General features: G+C 39.1%; 2 protein-coding genes across 7 annotated transcripts in view; one reads left to right on the plus strand and one right to left on the minus strand.

Moving 5' to 3' along the window:
* Positions 1 to 19,736, plus strand: part of LOC135210778 (uncharacterized) — a 151,839-nt gene that overhangs the window by 121,366 nt on the left and 10,737 nt on the right. Inside the window, exon 1 of one of the 6 annotated variants that reach the window (XM_064243634.1) lies at positions 6,540 to 6,672. The exons of 3 other annotated variants lie outside the window; for them this stretch is intronic. In XM_064243634.1, the coding sequence (XP_064099704.1) occupies positions 6,659 to 6,672 (14 nt within the window). In that variant the 5' untranslated portion in view covers positions 6,540 to 6,658. Of the gene's footprint in view, positions 1 to 6,539; positions 6,673 to 7,981; positions 8,011 to 8,190; positions 8,259 to 19,736 lie in introns of those variants that run through there. 2 more of the 6 variants (XM_064243630.1, XM_064243633.1) reach the window with 2 other exon arrangements.
* On the minus strand, positions 8,561 to 18,243 carry LOC135210776 (oplophorus-luciferin 2-monooxygenase non-catalytic subunit-like). Its single transcript, XM_064243629.1, has 6 exons — positions 17,655 to 18,243; positions 14,863 to 14,980; positions 13,287 to 13,503; positions 10,625 to 10,786; positions 10,159 to 10,353; positions 8,561 to 8,909 (listed from the first exon to the last, which is right to left on the minus strand). The coding sequence occupies exons 1-6, from the start codon at positions 18,091 to 18,093 to the stop codon at positions 8,736 to 8,738; spliced, it is 1,305 nt and encodes a 434-aa protein (XP_064099699.1). The 5' UTR covers positions 18,094 to 18,243; the 3' UTR covers positions 8,561 to 8,735.

A 19,736-nucleotide genomic window follows, 5' to 3' on the forward strand; every position in this document is an offset into this window, starting at 1 on the left:
CTAGAGTCTGCGACAATGTGTAATGCTGAGAATTTATGATAATCTTATTTTGTCTGTTATTATCTAATAGAAAGAGCAGGGTCCCTTTATTTTTTTGTATTTATTGTTTTATGTTTCCTTGTTCGTTGTTGCCCTTTCTGTGACGATTTTTGTTGTTTTTCCCAAAGTGAAAGTTCTCGTATTTTTTTCAGATTCCACGTTTGTTTCACCCAAGGTTATTTGAACGCTTTTATAGGCATTTTATCTTAACGATTTTTTTTTATGTATCGACATAAACTCTGGTCATTGTTCTCACTGGCGCAACTTTGTGTGTGTGTGTGTGTGTGCGTGTGCGTGTGCGTGTGCGTGTGTGTGTGAAGATTCACTCATTGCTCTCATATGATTTTCTGGATGATCTGTCAAGTGATTATAAGTTTAGACTCTCTCTCTCTCTCTCTCTCTCTCTCTCTCTCTCTCTCTCTCTCTCATTGGACCTTTAAAGCCCTTTTTACTCTGTTTTCCTTTCAGCGCCTATGGATCTCATGGGTCGCTATTTATTAGTCGTTCATTATGTCAGCTAGTATTCTATAGTATAGTAATAGTAGTAGTACTATAGTAGTTTCACATCACCCGTGCATATGTTGCCTAGGCCAGTCCCTCACGACGCTCCTGATTGGCTGTTGATAAGCCACTCACAGGGCTGGAGCCCTCAGTCTCTCTCGAGAGTTCACATGGGTAGGATCTATGTTCCACCTCTCCCCATGGATACTTTTGAACGACGTATCCCTCAGAAATGGAACATAGATCCTACCCATGTGAACTCTCTCGAGAGAGACTGAGTTTCCAGCCGTGTGATTGGCTTATCAACAGCCAATCAGGAGCGTCGTAAGGGACTGGCCTAGACATCAAATGTACGGTTGATGTGAATCTACTATAGTAGTAGTAGTAAGGGGTTGTGGAAGCTCCCCACAGTCCGAATGGTATTGGAAGCTCGCTCGTATCATTTTACCATGCAGAGCTGACTTGACGCCACTTGTGTTCACAGCTGCGAAGAGCCCCCCCCCCCCCCCCCCCCCCCCCCACCCCCCCCCCCCCCCCCCTCTCTCTCTCTCTCTCTCTCTCTCTCTCTCTCTCTCTCTCTCTCTCTCTCTCTCTCAAAATGAAATGACAGAAAAAAATAAGGAAACAAGAACAAGATAAAAGTATGGATGCAGAAATACTCATTGATACTACATATGAGCAATAAAGCAACATACCTACGAAGAAATAAATTACGATATGGCAACAGAAAAGCAAATCCGAAGAGGCTTACCCAGATCTACACAATGACGGGAAAGAGAGGTAAAAATGACAAGGAAAGACAAAATCTGCAACCTTTGGAAAGAGGGAATTGCAGATTTGGAGAAAGATGTTACTACAAACATCCTAAGGTATGCACAACTATGAAATATATGGTAAATGTGCATACCTAGATGGATATGGGGATGATTGCAGAGATCTGCATCCAAATATGCAAAAAAACCTAAAAGAAGGAAAGGATGTAAGTTCGACAAAAATGCAAATATATGCACCTGTAGCCATGAATCATAATCAGATAAATAACCACCAAGTAATAAAAATCCAAAATAAGAAAGAAACAATAAAGAGAGAAATCAAGAATATCAGTAAAAGAGAAAGCAAACCACCAATGAGATATGCAGAGATGTCAGCAAAAAAATTTCAATGCATCAGCTCCAAAATTCTACTCAAGGGATAATAACTGTATTTATTATCAAGAGGATATTGCAGAAACGGAGAAAACAATTGCAGATTCAGACACAAAATGAATAATTATGATGAAGGAAAGATCAAATATTATGGAAAAGTTGGATTTTTAATGTCAGAATTTCTGGAAATGAAAAAAAGAACAACATACCAGAACAGGAAAGAGACATGGGAAAATCCTTATTACTACCAATACTTAAATGAAGGAGAAAACACGCAAACCATCATAGTGATGAATGCGCAGGGTTTAGTTACGAGTAACTCTAAAAGAAAAATAGAGTACTTAAAGAAGAACTAACCCAAATTGAAAAGAAAATAGATATAACGAATATAAGTGGAAACCTGGTATTCCCAAGAGACTGGGAATGATGATCAAATAAAAGGGTTCCAAACTTATAGATCAGATGAAAAAAATAGGAATCAAGGGGGAACCGCAATATATGGGGAAAGACAAAAAACAAGGAAAAATATATGAGAAATATAGTAACCTCAGAATGTGACTAATAGCGGTAGAATTTGAATCTGAAAAATTAATGAACATATTAATATATAGACCTCCTAATATAACTAAGAGTTTGACTTAATAATTGAAAAATTGGAAATGATGATATGTAGAAATCACAGGACTGGACTATTCTCCTATCTGTGACTTCAACTTTCCTTTCGTAGAATGGAAAGAACGAATAGGAGATTGTGGATGTACTATACATATAAAAAAGAGAGTAATAGTAGTGCAGAAGATAAGAGGCAATTCGAAAAGCTATTAGATATGCTACTAGAATACAACATTCAACAAATAAATCACCTGCCAACAAGAAAGGAAAATACTTTAGAACCTAGTATTTGTGAACGAGATGAATTATGTTAAAGAAATAATAGTTTATAATGCGAGTATTTCAGACCATAATGTCATAGAAGTACAGTTCATTCCAAAGCAAGTGAAAACGAGATAGGCAAGAAATGAAAAAGTGGGAAGGATATGGAAAAATACAACTTCTACAGTAAAAATATAAATGGTCAGAAATAAATGAAGAATTAAACAAAGATTGTGGGATAACATTTTCGTAAGCGATGACATAAGGGGTAAAATACGGAGATATTATATATTAGAGAAAATAGTGGATAAATATATACCGAGAAGAAAAGTAAACATCATTCATGCATACCAAGAGACAGAAGGATCTTGTTCCAGAAAACAGAAAGTGGAAAAAAGGTCTTGCAAAAGAAAAAAATGCATGGAAGTTTATAGAACTAAAAAGTAAGATAGAAAATGCAGAACAAAAGATTATACAATCAAAGAAAATGAAAACGGGAATTGGAAGAAAAAAACCCTATTAAATATCAAGCAAAACCCCAAACTATTATACTCATATGCGAAGAAGATGAATAAAAGAAGAATAGAAATAGGCCCTCTGAGAATTGAAGGAGATTAACGAATGAAAAAAAGGAAATTTGCAACATACTGGCAGAACGATATAAGAGAGAATTCACCCCTAGAATAGATAATGAAGATAATGATATAGAAGTAAGGGACGAAAAATAGTGAATATTTAGCTGACATAGAAATTAATGAAGCTGATTATTGTGCAGGCAATTAATGAAATTAAAAATGGAGCTGCTGCAGGGCCTGATGGAATCCCTGCTATTTTGTTAAAGAAAGTAGTTCATTCTATCGCAAAGCCACTTGCAATATTATTAGACAAAGTGTAGATACAGGCAAGATTTATGATGAGCAACAAATTAGCATATATCACCCCTACTTTCAGAAAGTGGATCAAGACTTGAGGCAAGTAATTATAGGCCTGTGAGTCTAACATCACATATTATGAAAGTGTATGAAAGGGTAATGAAGAAAAATATTATGAAACATTTAATAAAAATAATTTGTTAATATAGGACAAACACGGTTTTTTCGTACCCGAAAAGAGTCACAAAACCCAACTGTTAGTCCACCGTGGAGAACAGATTCAAAAATATGAAAAGCGGAAATGAAACAGATGTGGTTTTATCTAGACTTTGCAAAAAGCTTTTGACAAAGTAGACCATAATATATTAGCAAAGAAAATTAGAAAACACAATATCGTAGATAAAGTAGGAAGGTGGTTAAAAGAATTTTTACACACAGAAACAGATAGTTATTGCAAACGATGAGAAATCGGATGAAACCAAGGTAATATCCGGTGTGCCACAAGGTACGGTGTTAGCTGCAATACTGTTTGTTATTATGATTGAAGACATAGACAGTATGTTAAGGATTCGGTGTGAGTAGTTTCGCAGATGACACAAGAATAAGTAGAGAAATTACTTGTGATGAAGATAGGAACGCTCTACAAAGAGACCTTAACAAAGTATATGATTGGGCAGAGGTAAATAGGATGGTATTTAACTCTGATAAATTTGAATCAATAAATTATGGAGACAGAGAAGGAAAGCTATATGCATATAGGGACCTTAATAATGAGACAATCCACAAATAAGGAAGCATTGTTAAAGACCTTGGTGTGATGATGAATAGGAACATGTTATGCAATGATCAAATAGCAATTCTTTTGGCAAAATGTAAAGCAAAAATGGGAATGTTGTTACGGCACTTCAAAACAAGAAAAGCTGAACACATGATTATGCTTTATAAACATATGTTCGTAGTCCACTTGAATATTGCAATATGATATGGTACCCACACTATCAAAACAAGGATATTGCACAATAGAGAGTGTACAAAGGTCCTTTACAGCTAGAATAGAAAGAAGTTAGGACCTTGACTACTGGGAAAGAACTACAATCATTAAAATTATATAGTCTAGAAAAGGAAGAAGAACGCTACATGATAATTCAGGCATGGAAACAGATAGAAGGAATAACAGAAAATATCATGGAACTAAAAATATCAGAAAGAGCAAGCAGAGGTAGATTAATAGTGCCCAAAACAATACCAGGAAAAATAAGGAAAGCACACAGGACATTAATCCACTACGCACCAGCCTCGATAATGCCAGCGTCTATTTCAATGCTGGCGTTTGCAGCTCATCTGCGGGAATATATGAGGAGTGAGCGTAGATGTGTTCAAGAATAAGCTCGACAAATATCTAAACTGCATCCCAGACCATCCAAGATTGGAAGATGCAAAATATACCGGAAGATCTACTAGCAACTCTCTGGTAGACATTAGAGGTGCCTCACACTGAGGGACCTGGGGCAACCCGAACGAACTGTAAGGTCTGTAAGGTCTCGTAATGCAAGTGGAAGTGGACAATAATTCTCGCTCATCTGGCACACTTGACCCTCCCTTTTCATTCATTTATATTGTGGTTTGTCCTGTCCAAGGTGTTGCTTCCTCCCCCCCTCCCCCTTCTTCCCCCCTCTCCTCCTTCCCCCATCTATTGTCCCCCTTAATGGGGACCCCACATGCCGCGTGGAGTCTGAGTAACCCTCTCTCGGAGTTTTTAAAAAAATAACTAATTATAGAGTCACTGTCCTTCTGTGACGTTGTTTGTCCTTCTGTGTCATTTTTCTTCCGTGACGTTGTTTCCTCAAAGACTTCACCAGAGGAAAGATTTAGAGAAAGAAAAAGAAAAGTCACTCATTTTAAAACTGTAAACAGTTATTCGCGGCGTACCTACGGCCCTTAGCTGCAGCCCCTTTCATTCCTTTCACTGCACCTCCGTCCATATTCCCTTCCATCTTACATTCCACCCTTTCCTAACAACTGTCTCATACTACAAGTGCTTCGAGGTTCTCCTCCTCTTACGCCCTAACAAACCCTCTTACTGTCAGTTTCTCTTTAAGAACTGAATAATCTCACAGTCCCCAGCGCTTGGCCTTTGGCTTACGTTCTACAATTCCAATGTGAGTCGTTTTCTTAAATGCCGTCTGTGGTAACCTTTCTCTCTCTCCCAGACACTCTCTTAAATTATTCATGAGCGTAGCAAGGACGCAGTGTGGCCTCTGATGGCGAATGACAGTCGCTCTATATATATAATTCATTCTCATTATCAATTCTCAGTTTTTTTTTATTTGGTTTCGTTATTGTATGTTCGTGGTCTTAGAGGCGCTTCTGTCATTAACAGTCATCCACGCAAGGCTGTGTATGAGCACTACCAAATCTCTCTCTCTCTCTCTCTCTCTCTCTCTCTCTCTCTCTCTCTCTCTCTCTCTCTCTTGTGCTCGTGTTAACATTAATGATAGCCGCGCGCAGATGTGTGTGAATGTCAGTTGGGTTGGGACACTCTCTCTCTCTCTCTCTCTCTCTCTCTCTCTCTCTCTCTCTCATTAACTTCCTCGAAATATGGTCTGTTGTGGCACTGATCAGTGCCAGTGCTAAATACTTATGAAATGTTAGCGTTTGTGACTGGCTTCGCGGATTGCGTATTGGCATACCTACCTACTCTCACATATCCCCCCCCCCCCCCCCCCCCCCCTCACCCCCCCCCCCCCCCCCATCCCCCAAAACGATCTGTTCGATGCCGAATGTGCCCGTTTGTGTAAGTTCCCCCTTCAAAGATCGAGGCACCTCGTCAGGTATGATTGATGCTGGATAAGACAACCGGGACCAGGAACTTAGTCATATAAGAAGCAGGAAATTGGACCTATAAGAAGGTCCCAAAACTGACAGCTGTTTATAAGCTTCTGAAACGACAACTTCATTATATTTTCGCATTGGATAGCCATACTCACGTCTAAATACGCCTTTTACTACGAGGAAGAATCATTTATCGGTTAACGTATTTAATTGTACAAGTAACTTCCTCTGTGAAATTTGACGGGTCCAAAAGGAACAAAACTCCCCCCTACAGAGTGGCCGAGAAGCGTCTTCCCTCCCCTAGTGGCGAAAATGGACTCGTCCAAATGTGGGAAAGATATAAATACGAAGCTGCCGTAGCGCTCGGGTCTCAGTCGGCAAATCTCCTTTGTAGCGATGGGTTCCGTCAGGTTAGTGTCGTGCTCCGCCGAACACGTGGAAACGAAATAATTTTAGTGTGTTTGTTTGTCTGTTCGTGAGAAGAAGACATGGTGGTGCTGCCACGCAGTATAGTGTTCAACGGTGCGCGCTGATGAAAAACGAAGTTTCGCAACGGACCGACCCATAGAAATGTTCTTGTTATAACTGTTCATGTGTTTTGTCCGTTAGATAGTAGAGCGAGACTTCCCCTGTGGAAAAATCTGCCAAATTGTTGTTGTCGTTCCTGCTGGTGTGTGGCAACTGTGACCAGGTTGTAATGTGTGTTTTTTTTTTTTTTTTTTTTTTTTTTTTTTTTTTTTTTTTTTTTTTTTTTTTTATAATCTTCCGTCGCTTGGAACCGGTGCGATCCACAAAACAGGGAGTTCCGCAGATGAAACCAGTTTTTTTTATATCGTTGGGCGTGGAGGTTCCGGCAACTAGTGGAATATATTGCAATTACACTCACATATAATATAAATATTTATTTATTATTCAGCTGATGTTGTTCCTCGTAAACAACGTCAGTTTCAAATGACGTGTCGTGATGTCTTTATTTTGCAGTGTGGATGAAAACGTGATGTGAGACTCTCTCTCTCTCTCTCTCTCTCTCTCTCTCTCTCTCTCTCTCTCTCTCTCTCTCTGAATTGTACTCGGTAATGTAGCAGCTGGATCTCTCTCTCTCTCTCTCTCTCTCTCTCTCTCTCTCTCTGTGTATGTGTGTGAATTGTACTCAGTAATTGTAGCTGCTGGATTCATACGTACCTAAATACATTAGCTGTGTGTGTGTACGTATATACCTGAGCTTTGTATCGTATACATATTACCCTCAGTAGGCTGTATTTCAGAAATACATTAGGGGTAAATGGTAAGTACTTGAGAGAGAGAGAGAGAGAGAGAGAGAGAGAGAGAGAGAGAGAGAGAGAGAGAGAGGTGCTAAAATGCTCTCTCCCCTTTATTGTCGTCTGCCAGGTAGTTTAAAGTATCTTTTGGAAGTATTCAGAAGCTTCTATTTTCGCCTCTGTCGTTAACGCCTGCCATTGTGTCATTTGTGAGGAATGCTGAGATTATTATGGGTTAAGGAGGAATGACTGATGACTTTATTTTGAATGTCTTAGGGGTGATTACCACCCTCTCTCTTCTCCGGAGTATAGATCTCTGTTTTGGGAGGGGGGGAAAGGCATGGGGGAGGAGAAGGGTGGATTGGGGGGGGGGGGGATTGTGCCTGAAAAATCCATGTTTGTGTGTGTGTCGCACCTAAGCACTTGGGTATACCTGACTTTGAACTGTGATGTTGAACAGCCAAAATCGAGTGAGATGGTCAAGAGGTTGTAAGTAACGGAAAGGTCAGTGGTATGAAGGAACCAAGGAACCACACTTGAGAAGGAAAAGGTCAGGCAGGTACCTGGTGGAGCAGCCACCCTTAGGACCACACCCACTCTCGATTTGGAAGACGGAGATCTCAGGGAACAACGCTGTTGTACACGACTGCTTCGAAATGTCAGTGAGAGATTCTCTCGTCCATAATGCAAAACAAGACCGGCCAAGCAGGGGATCGTGAGCTTATAAATGGGTTCAAGTCAGTGATTTGGTGATGTTTCTTAACGTTTGTGTATTGAATAAATAAGCTGTATTGTAAGTGAAGACTTGTGTATGCATGAGTTCGAAAAATATTTTATGCAAGATGTCCAAGAGGAAGTTTGAAGTGGATCTGTAATGGACCTGTAATCGACACTGAAAAAGTTATGTTGAATTATCAAGTGGTGTGTTTATTTTATTTATTTGTTTATTTATTTTGGCAGTCGCAACAAAGCTCTTTAAAAAGAGATGTTCAGGAATCAAGTCATGGAAAAGAATGGGATTTGAAACTGAAAAATAAGATTGTGCTCTTTGGTAGTGTATTTATCAAACCAGTTAGTATCACATACAGCAATGTAGTCGCCGATATTACCAACCCCAAAGATCCATGAATTTATTCACCTTGATATTCTCCTTGCAAAGGATATCATGATAACCGTTCTCTTTGAAACAGGCAAAATAAAAACTGCATTTGTTTCTATACACTCTTCCCAAGACCTACTATACTGTAGCAGTCTAGCGTTGGGAGATACACGAGGTCGAAGTAAGACGGGTTCTGTAGAATCCAGTCGACACCCAGACAGCAGAGAGGATTCTCCTCGGCGCTTATGTAGGTTTCGTATTGCTTCTGGAGGATGTTGTCGAGGATGGGCTGAAATATTTGAAAAAAAAAAGACGGTTTGAGAGGGTCAGTTGTGCATGCCCATCAGGTTGGACTGGATTGAGTAGTACAGAGGTTTGATTATGTCTTTCAAGAGCATGGTTACATAATCTTTGAAGGGTGAAGTGAGTGTTAAGTATTGTATATTCCTCAAAGAAGTTAAAGATTAAGAGGGCATACATATTACTATGGATTAGCTTATGGACAAGAAAATGTTACATATATTTTCATGGTTTTATCCTTCAAGTGGCACCTTTGAAATATGTCTTGAGCTGCAAATATGAAGCTTAGAATTACAGAAGAATAGTAAATTGTTTTTGTATACAAAATGTGGATCCTTGCAGATGACAAGATATGTAAGCACTAAGTGACTTAGATCAGATAGATTTGATGTCACTGTGTTGGCCACTCTTGGATTACCTGGTCGAGAACTCCAAGTCCTAAAATATCAGATATCTTGGGTCGCTTGAGCAGATAACTTAAGCTTTTTACAAATTTAGTTACCTTATTTCGTACCTGGTCAAATATACTATGTTCTGTGTGGTCAAGTATCCCTTGTCATACTTAATCAAGTAACTTTGGTCTCACCCATTCAGGGTATCTTATGCCTCCAAGTAAACTGATAAAGTGTACCCCATGTAGTAAGGTACTTACATAAGTCTTACTTGGTTAGCTATGTCTTGACTGCCAGTTTACCTACAGTTTCTTGTGCCTGGGCAGACATTATTTATCACCATGTCTTATAGTTATGATGTACTAGTCACTTATTTGATGTTCCACATATTATCATAGTATCCCCCTGGTCAGTAACCATGTTCCCTATCTTGTCAACTGTCTTTACGTCCCACCTAGTTGGTGGCCACCTGACTAGATAGATACTTGGTACACCTAGTCATGTTATTAGTTATTTTGTGCCTATTTTGGTCAGTAATCTTTTCTTCAAGCTTAGTCAAATTCTGTGCCACTTGAGTTTCACCTGGACATATTGTGTATCCTACTTGGTCAGTAACCTTATGTCTTACATAGCCAGATATTTCATACCATGTCTGGTCTGCAACCTTATGTTCACATCTGATTTGTAACTGTATGTGCTTTATGTCCATCCTGTCATATCTTTTGTTCTTACACTACTGCTCAGGTAACCTATGTCCCAAGTCAGATCTACACTATGTATGTCTCACCCAGGAAGATATTTTGTCCTGTTTGGCCAAACCATGATATTCCTAGCCAGCTACCTTACCTGGAAGACGGAGGCATTTAGTGTCGTCATCTGATTGTGGTAGAGATCCAGGAGGCTGGGTTGTTCGTTGCTGAATGCTTCGTCCTCTATGTTCGATATCTTATTCTGGTCTAAGTACAGAATCACATCGGGCGAAGAGAACGCAAAGTCGTGCGCTTGGATCGTCGTGAGATGGTTGTTTCCCAAGTCTAATGTCTGTGAAATTGTAGAGTATGGCATTTTGATTTTTATAAATATTTCTTATATGATGTTACTCTGTTTGAAGATGATGTAGAATTAGTTGTGTGACTTGGTGATGCTTCTTGAATCCTTGGGGGTGTTTAGCCCATTTTTACCCATGCTTGACTTGAAATTGTTAGTGTGACTTTGCCTGTTTCTCAAAGATACTTTTGTGATTTCTTTTTAACTCTTTCAACTTGAAAATTAAGTGTTAAAGGTTAAGATTATAATACTCCGCTGTCCTCACCATGAGTTTCGGCAGGAGAGCAAATGCGTAGGGTTCTATGTAGCTGATGATGTTGTCGTTGAGCTGGACAGACTCCAGTCTAGGTACTGTGTGCAGTGGCTGAACCTGTTGTATTCTGCTGTAACTGAGCTTGACTTCCAGAAGTTCGCCGAATTTATGGAGCTGGAAGGAAGATGAGATTATTAATACTTTCTGAATGTGCTTCACAAGGTGTCTTGGTGTTTGGGAAAAGTGTCATCTCAGTTGGTCCAAAGTAGGGAGCAAATAGTGTTGCCCACTTTGTGTTTCTTTATTTTTTTTATTTATCTCTCTTCACTCTGAGGTCTCTTGACCATTTCTGTATTATCCTATCAGGCTGAGCTTATTTAAGTAAGGGTTTTACATATTTTTGTAATTTGAAAATACAATCATCTTCACAACTTGTAGATGATGGAAAATTTGGTCATATTCTTTAGGAAAATATACTATTTTGGTTTAACTTGTTTAACGAAATATGCATTCTTATACTTGTTTGCATTTTATGTGCTTATTTCGTAGTACTGAAGGTCAAGGCTGATTATGGTGAAACTTATCTGTACCGTATTCAATTCTATGTCACTCAGACCTGCTTTTTACCGGTTACATCCAGTTACATCCAGTTACATCCAATTATAAACGGTGTGACTTGTTATCAGCAACTGAGACGTCACGGAAAGTAATCTTTCTTGACGACTGACTGAAAGGCCACATCTGCCTAGATATTGATCCCGTATTCAAAAACTGTCATTGTCTAGAAACGAGAATTCTGTATAAATGAAAGAGAATGAGTTAGACCCTTGTTATGATACCAGGTACCCTTTCCGTTATGAGCTGATATGAAGAACAAACACTCTTATGTTTACACAGTAGGGCCTTTATGGATTTGAGATCATTTAACGCAGAGGCCATTTCCGAAAGACGGAGTGTGTGATGGTCTCTCATCCGCTAGTTCCGGTTTCCAAGACATTGGCTTCTGAATTCACGTCGATTTTTTTATTTATTTTTTTTTTTTTAGGCAGTTTCAAATTTGAATGCCGATTGACCGGCGTATAGTGGAGCGCCCCGTATCTGAGGAGGAAGAGATAAGGAAATGAGGAGATAAGAGATGCCTCGGACAGTTTGGAATAGAAGCTGAAAATATAATACTGAAAATGGTGATAAGTGTAAATATCTTTTTTTCCAGTCACGAAACCATTAAGATATTAACCTCGGACAACTAGCAGTTATAGAGGCCTGCAAAACACGACACATTTAGTGGGTGGGGTTTGGGGGAGGGAGATGGGAGGGTCTTTGTACCTTGTTGTGGACACACTGAATCAATAATTGGATCACGTGAGAGCCTGATAGCCGCTGGGTGGAAAATCGCCGCCTCTCCCTCGACAGTTACTGGGGGGAACTGATGATGATGTTTGTTTTGGTCTTGGAGAGAGGATTAAGAGGGTTTAGGACTTTAGATTTGGAAACGGTCAGAGAGAGGCCAGTGAGGGTTGGAAACGAAAGGCGAGAGAATAGAGAGGCAGTGAAAGTGTGACGGCCTGTCTAACTGTCGCTCCTGGAGAATGATAAGTGAGAAGAATAATTAGTATTTTGTTCAAGAGGACAAACGTGGCAGAGGTGACTGTGAGAATTTTAAGACCATGATGTTGACTGTATTCTTGGGAAGGGTGTGATAAGACTGATAAGGAAAGATCTTTGTATATGTGTATATATACATATATACTGTGTGTTGTATATGTGTATATAATAATAACAATAATATATACATTGTATTGCAATCAAGAAAGCACACGACTATCTTAAGGAAAGAGGAACCTCTTATATGAATGTGAAGACATTCGAGTAGTGCCTCTCTCTCTCTCTCTCTCTCTCTCTCTCTCTCTCTCTCTCTCTCTCTTCCTCGAAATCCGTTTGTTTTGAGGCAGTCAAGGCAACTTCCGTGCGCACGAAAGGTGGTCAGTGCGTGCAGATTCGTAGTAAGATGGTTATAGTTTGGGAATCACGAACTTCCTGTGTGTGTGTGTGGATTTTTTTTATCTAATATCTGCGGATTTGTTGACCTTTGCATGACAACTCTCCGTTTTTCATTTGTTCAGTTTTGGTTGCTTGTTTAAAATGGTTTATTGGTATAAGAACCAGCGAATTAATACGTTCGTGTGGAACGCTATATATTAGCTGGATACGTCAAGACGTTTGTGTGTTTGTTTATTTTGATGATATTACAGCAGTAATTTTCGATCCAGACTGCATTTGTAATTACGAATACATATCACTGGTTTAATGGAGCTGAGAGCCTCCATATATATACAGAATAACGTACGAGTTAATTGAATTCTTAGGAGTAAGAGTACATCGTAGGCCTAAACAGTTTTGATGAAGTACTCCTGATGATATATTATATGAAAGATTCTTCTCCAAAATTTCTCATTCTGGTTTATACAATTTTCATTCATTAATGTTTTATGAAAGTTGAATCCTTAAACCTTCTCATTCTGGCTTGTACGATTTTCATTCATTGAAGTTTAGTCTCAGCTAGACCTATATCATCCAATTTGAACGTAGGAACACATTTTTTCTTATATGTATATATATATATATATATATATATATATATATATATATATATTATATATATAATAAGACTCACATCTTCAAAAGGAAAAAAGCTCAGTTGTGGGTTGTACTCCATCTGAATGAGCTGGAGGGTGTACTCGCTCCCTTGGAAGGCGCCCGCTTCCACCGCCTGCAGGTTGGTGCTTTCGAAGACCACCTCCTGGAATGTGGCCGGCCCGAAGGTGCCCGCCCTCAGGACGGTTTCGCTGGGCACCTGGTGTCCTAGGCTGTAGAGTAGGAATCTCTTGAAGCTGTGGAGAGAGAGAGAGAGAAAAAAAAGGGCGGTTGCGAAAATGAGAAAAAAATGATGGTAAAAGAACTGGAAGACGAAATACGAGGCTCGATTTGCTAAGTACGCTCAAGATGGCGTGATTCACATTGATCAAATCCGGTAAAATCAAGGAATTGGTTTCCGTAAGGGGCATTTTACCATTATTGAACGCTTTCTACCTCACTCTCTTGTCTCCATGGGAGTCCTTCGCCTTTACGCAACATACAAAGATTGCTCAATTACACCATAGGCCTAAAATCTGTATGACAACAGTGTTCCATACGCGATGTGTATTACATAATAACCCCTTGACATAAAAGGTTATTGACCAGAATCGATCTTAAGAAGATATATACATCGGGTATCACCGTTATGTAATCGAATTAAGTCAAAAGTCTTGAAGTGTCATCATTACGAGCACATACGTAAGAGAAGTATGCTGGTACCTTATCTGATGAATTCTGTTTCATCTTGACGTATCTGAGATTTCTGCTGTTGGTGAGGGCATAATCATCTCAGTTTAATAATGATGATGATGAATATATTATTATTATTATTGTTATTATTATTATTATTATTATTACAGAGTAAAGAAAACGGAAATTACCTATATTTTAGGTGATAAATAAAATAAATATCTCGACTTCATAGACCTATTGAGAGGTTTTCGAAATATTTGTCATTTCATTTTTAGTCATATTCATTCTACGTTAGCTAATACCATTAATTTTTAATCATATTCGCTCTGCGTTAGCTCATACCGTACTTTGGTCATTCAATCGTTCATTATAGCTCGTACTACTGCTATACCAATACTACTTACCACTAGTCTCATTCTTAATATTGCTCACAACTTTTGGAAACACAAGTTCCTTTTGCCATTCAACTCTTTCCTTAGGTAACCGGGTTGTGCCGTTAAAGCCTTTCTGCTTTTATCGCATCGGTAGAAGTTTATCCCGAGGGCACGGATGTCTTATCTTTTCACTGATAAGGAGTTTGTACTAAAGGGCATCTCGAGATAACAGGGGGCTTTATCAAATGTTACAAGAATTCTGTGATCAACTTTGGCGATTGGTGTTGGGCGATTTTCCTTATGAATTCCTTGGCGTGGAGTGAATTATTCTTTGAATTAACCTAGAATATTTTTTTTTCTATTCTATATTTTATCATTTTATAATTTTATAATAGTTGACACGCTTATGTACATATATGAATTGATTTTTGTCTTTTTCTTATAACTGATATTCTTTGGAAGCTTGAATTTCAAGTCAGTGGCCCCTGTGGTGGGGTTGTTCCATATGAATAGGATTCATCTTAATAATAATAATGATAATAGTACCTTCTGTCAATGAAGACTGCCGTCCTGAAGATCTCTCTGATTCTAGAGAAGTTCCCAGTAGCAGAACAGTTGATGACTGCTGTGTTAGGCTCGCACGTGCAGGGGAAGATGGTTTCGGCTTGAAAAAGGAAAAGAAAATTCAAATAAGCTGTGAGATAATTGATTGGATAAATTTCACCTGGCGTTACAGTAACAAAAAAAAGGGGGGGGGGGCGCCACAACCGTATAGGCCGGCATTGTTTGAACCGTATTAATATCAAAATGTTCTCATCGTATTCGACACAACATCCGAGAGAGGGTGGAATGAAATTCCTCTCTCTCTCTCTCTCTCTCTCTCTCTCTCTCTCTCTCTCTCTCTGTAAGGGCATTTTTATTTTTTATTTGTATTCCTAGTATCATTTCAGGTGAATATTATCTCTCTCTCTCTCTCTCTCTCTCTCTCTCTCTCTCTCTCTCTCTCTCTCTCTCCCCTGTGAATGAATTGTAAAAACCCGCTCTTAGAGATAAGTGAGGCCACGGTGTCTCCTCGGATGGACTAACCCTTGTAACTCTCTCTCTCTCTCTCTCTCTCTCTCTCTCTCTCTCTCTCTCTCTCTCTCTCTCTCTCTCTCTCTCTCTCTTTTCTCAGGAAAAATTAATTCTCTTCTTATTGTTCATGAGCATTCGTAATCTGATATCACAAAACTACCTATATGTGTCTGTGTACTGTATTATGCGCGTGTATGTACGTATGTTTGTCAGTTTATTCATGAATAATATAGGAGGATAACACACGCAAGGTAACGTTAAAATACAGTGATTAATACACTGCTCATCTCTTGTCGTCAGGATCGGTGTTAGAAGTCACGTTTTATGGGGTAATACTCATGTTTTTAGGACGAGTCATCGTACATCAGATATGGATGAATAAGTCTTTAAAGGTCACGTGCATTATTCCTATATTTATTAGTACGCAACGTATTGCTGAATGTTTGAGACAGTGATGGTTGTATCTGTATGTGGATGGAAAGCGTACTTTGAAAAATATTGTGAATTTGGTATGTTTTATGAATGGAACAGATGTACGAGAAAATATTGAATATTATTAAACAAACGCAAATACTTTATATCTATGAAGAGGTTATATCACAGAGGTCACTCGTATTTGAGAGTATCAAACATTTTTCCCCCTATTAATCATTGTTTAGTTTATTCATATAATTTTATCAATTTTTGTTGATCTGATGATGCCGTGACGTGAGTTCAATATGTCCATCAAAGATTTTCTACCCGTGCTGATTTTCATATCGAAAGAGAGTCATGACCTCGTTTCATTTTTCAGTGACCTTTTGAGATGATGGAACCAGTTCGAGTATAATGCTTTATTCTGGCCCACGCTCTAAAATTTTGGCTCGAGGTAATCTTTGAGGCTGTATATTCACCGTTAGGTCCAAAAAAAAAAACTTGAAAATGAATTATTCTGCTCCCAGCGCACGTTCCTGGCCATCTTGCCAATTCATCGAATATTCACGAGTTTCCTGGAGCCATTTACTTTTCCAAATTTATCTGGAAGATCAGTCTTCTTTTCGTGGGTCCTCTGACCTCTCGGCAACCACTTTTTTTCTTCTTTTTTTTTTTAACTAGGTTTTTGGTAGGCCTGAATATTGGATTTTTCTCATTTTTTGTATTGGGCTTTTTTATTTTATTTATTTATTTTTTTATTTTTTTTTTTTGTGGCACCTTCACCTCCGAGTTCATTGACCTTCGGTGTTGCAGAGGCAGTAACTCTAGTTATCGCTTACTCGGTGAGTAAGCCTACAAATGACTGTTATTATTGTTGTTCTTCTTCTTGTTGGGATTTAGGAAAGGTCTGTGGAAGAGCCTAAAAATGTCGAAAAAAGTGTTTCCCGTTGAGTTAAAGATAAAGGAATTTTAGGATAGGATATTTATGATTTATTGATTAGAATGAAAATGTGAAACATAAATAATGTACATGGTAAACAGTACAGAAAAATTATTTATAATAGAATTTAGGGTATTCGTTTTAATTTTCATTGGTGAAGCGAAGCTCTATATGACTGTAGATTTTAGGACATTTTAATTTTCGTTAAAAGAAGTCTAGTTTTCCTTTTTAATAGTTTGTTCATTGTCTTGCTGACCTATTTTAGGTTCGTAACCGTTTTGAAATATGTTGTTGTCGAATTGTTCTACTATTTTCTATCCTTTCTTTCATCTGAGTTTCTCAGTGACCCCTTTCTCTACAGTATTTTCCTGATATAGAGTTTTTCTCAGTGACTCCTTTCTTTAAGTATTTTCACCATTTTTTGCTCATTATTCAGCTCTTCGTTTCTCTTGGAGGTTATCATCCTCTCCCAATCATTTTCTTTTCAAGAGTTTCTACCAAGGCTCATTGTATCTTTCTTTCCCAATCATGTTCTTTTCAGGATTTCTACCAAGACTCATTGTGATTGTAGAGTTCAGCATTGATTTGCTTTGCCCTCAGGACAAACTGGAAAGGGAATCTATCGGTGTAGTCAAGTTCGACAGTGTTAATAGACTTTCCCCTCGGCATTTTGTATTCGGAAATGTCCTGTTTATGAATTACGCCGCCTTCAAGGGTCTTCGAAAGAACGTCATTATAGAGTTTTACTATTACACTGCGAATTCCGTCTTGCAGAGATGTTTAGTATGAGACCACGCCTACTGTTACTGGGAGGAACCAGAGGAAGAAGAAAGCAATGGAATAGTTTGATAACAAGATTAAAGGTTTGAGATCAACCATCAAAATAAATTATATCAAAACACACACTCACCAATAGGACAGCGGACGATATCGGCAGCTTCCTGCAGATTTTGAGATCCGCTCTGGCCATCTCTCTCCTGCAAACGCTTCAGTAATGCTCGCGGCACATTGAGTGAGCTGTAGCCTTTGTCCCTCTTGGCAGCAATGGCTTCCAGCACTTTCGCCGTCTTTTGGAGACCTCTGATAGGGTAGCCGGGGGTGTACTTTTGCTGTAACATTTCGTAGCACTTGTCCACAACTTTGTCGTTCACTCGGGCGGATGCTGTGCTGTTAAACAAGTTCTTTTGTAGCAGGTTCTTGAAGGGACCTCTCTCGCCTGCTCTGCCTTCTGGTGCATCATGCTGCGACGAATTTTCTCTGTGTGATGCTTTCGACCGAGAAGGACCTGCTGGTCCCCCATATGCCAAGAAGGAGAGGTTCAAAGTCAGGAGAATTAGTATAGATCTCATGTCGTCGAAGCGAAGACCCTCCAGTACACACCAGATACCCCCAAAAATGAAGTTCCTCTCTGAAGCTCCCTGTGGACCACAGCCTCAACTGCGACCTTTTCACACACTTCGTATAACCACTCTTGGTCTTGCTGGAATAGCCTCATGAATGGGCCTGTCCTTGTTTATATATGCGCCGTGGAAGCGTGGTGTTGGTCATGACGTAAACAAAACTCACAGGTCATCATTCATTTTTTGTTGTTATCGCTGAGGTGTGAGACGTCATACAGACACACTCGAACAGGAAGTGGGGAGGGAAAAGTAAAGTAGTCTCTTGTGTTGCACTGATTAGATGGATGCATAACTCTCTCTCTCTCTCTCTCTCTCTCTCTCTCTCTCTCTCTCTCTCTCTCTCTCTCTCTCTCTCTCTCTCTCTCTCTCTCTCTCTCAGGGGATTGTACTGTACTGTGATTTCATTCAAATATCACGACTTGATTGATGCGTGGCCTCTTACATACCAAGAGCTTTTTTTTAAATGATTTTTATATCATTTTATGTCGTTGACGGATGACGCATTTGATATATGAGTCTTGTTATCTCGTAATTACTGGCAGAGAGAGAAGTTGACCTTTGTATTCTGGTTCTGTTTCCAATATAACCTATCATAAATGATTGGGCCGAAGGGATTAAAATCTTAAAAATGAAAGATTAAAAGCGAGAAGCAGGTAAAAGGGGTTCGACAGAAGGGAAGTGAAAAGTAGCAAGGGATAAAGAATGGAAGCAGCCATTAGTCTACTGCCAACGGTACTCCGTGGAAAGTACTTTGTAGGCAGTAACTTTCTTTACACCGTGACTAGGTTGTGGGAAGAAGTATTTGAGGAATTAAATGTCCAAAAAAGGACGATTCAATTCAATTTCCTGCTCTGTTTTTTACGACTTATTATATTGACGTCATAGGACGACCTCATTGCACGAACGTCATAGGGCGAATTGATTGCACGAACTTCACAGGACGAATTGATACCAAGGAATGGAAGAGGACGAATTGATTGCACGAACATCATAGGACTGATTGATTGCACGAATGTAATTGGACGAATGGATTGCACGAACTTCATAGGGACGAATTGATTGTACGAACATCGTAAGGACGAATTGATTGCACGAAAGTCATAGGACGAATTGATTGCACGAACGTTATAGGACGAATTGATTGCATGAACGTTATAGGACGAATTGATTGTACGAACATCGTAGGGACGAATTTATTGCACGAACGTCATAGGACGAATTGATTGCACGAACATCATTGGAACGAATTGATTGTACGAACATCATAGGGACGAATTGATTGTACGAACATCATAGGGACGAATGGATCGCACGAACGTCACAGAACGAATTGATAGCGAGGAATGCAAGAGATTGATTGCACTAATGTAACAGGATGAATGGATTGCATGAATGTATTAGGACGATTGGCTCGCACGAACGTCATAGGACTTAATTGATTGCACGAACTTGCTAGCCCGAATTCACAGTTAAGGCCGTAGTAGTAATCATCAACGGTGGAAAGTGAAATGCAGCTACGGATCTGCTGCACTGGAGAGAGTGACAAGTCTAATCGAAGAAGAAGAAGAAATATAAAAAAAAAGAACCCAGGA

This window comes from Macrobrachium nipponense, chromosome 4 (genome assembly GCF_015104395.2).
Source record: "Macrobrachium nipponense isolate FS-2020 chromosome 4, ASM1510439v2, whole genome shotgun sequence".
NCBI classification, from domain to species: domain Eukaryota; kingdom Metazoa; phylum Arthropoda; class Malacostraca; order Decapoda; family Palaemonidae; genus Macrobrachium; species Macrobrachium nipponense.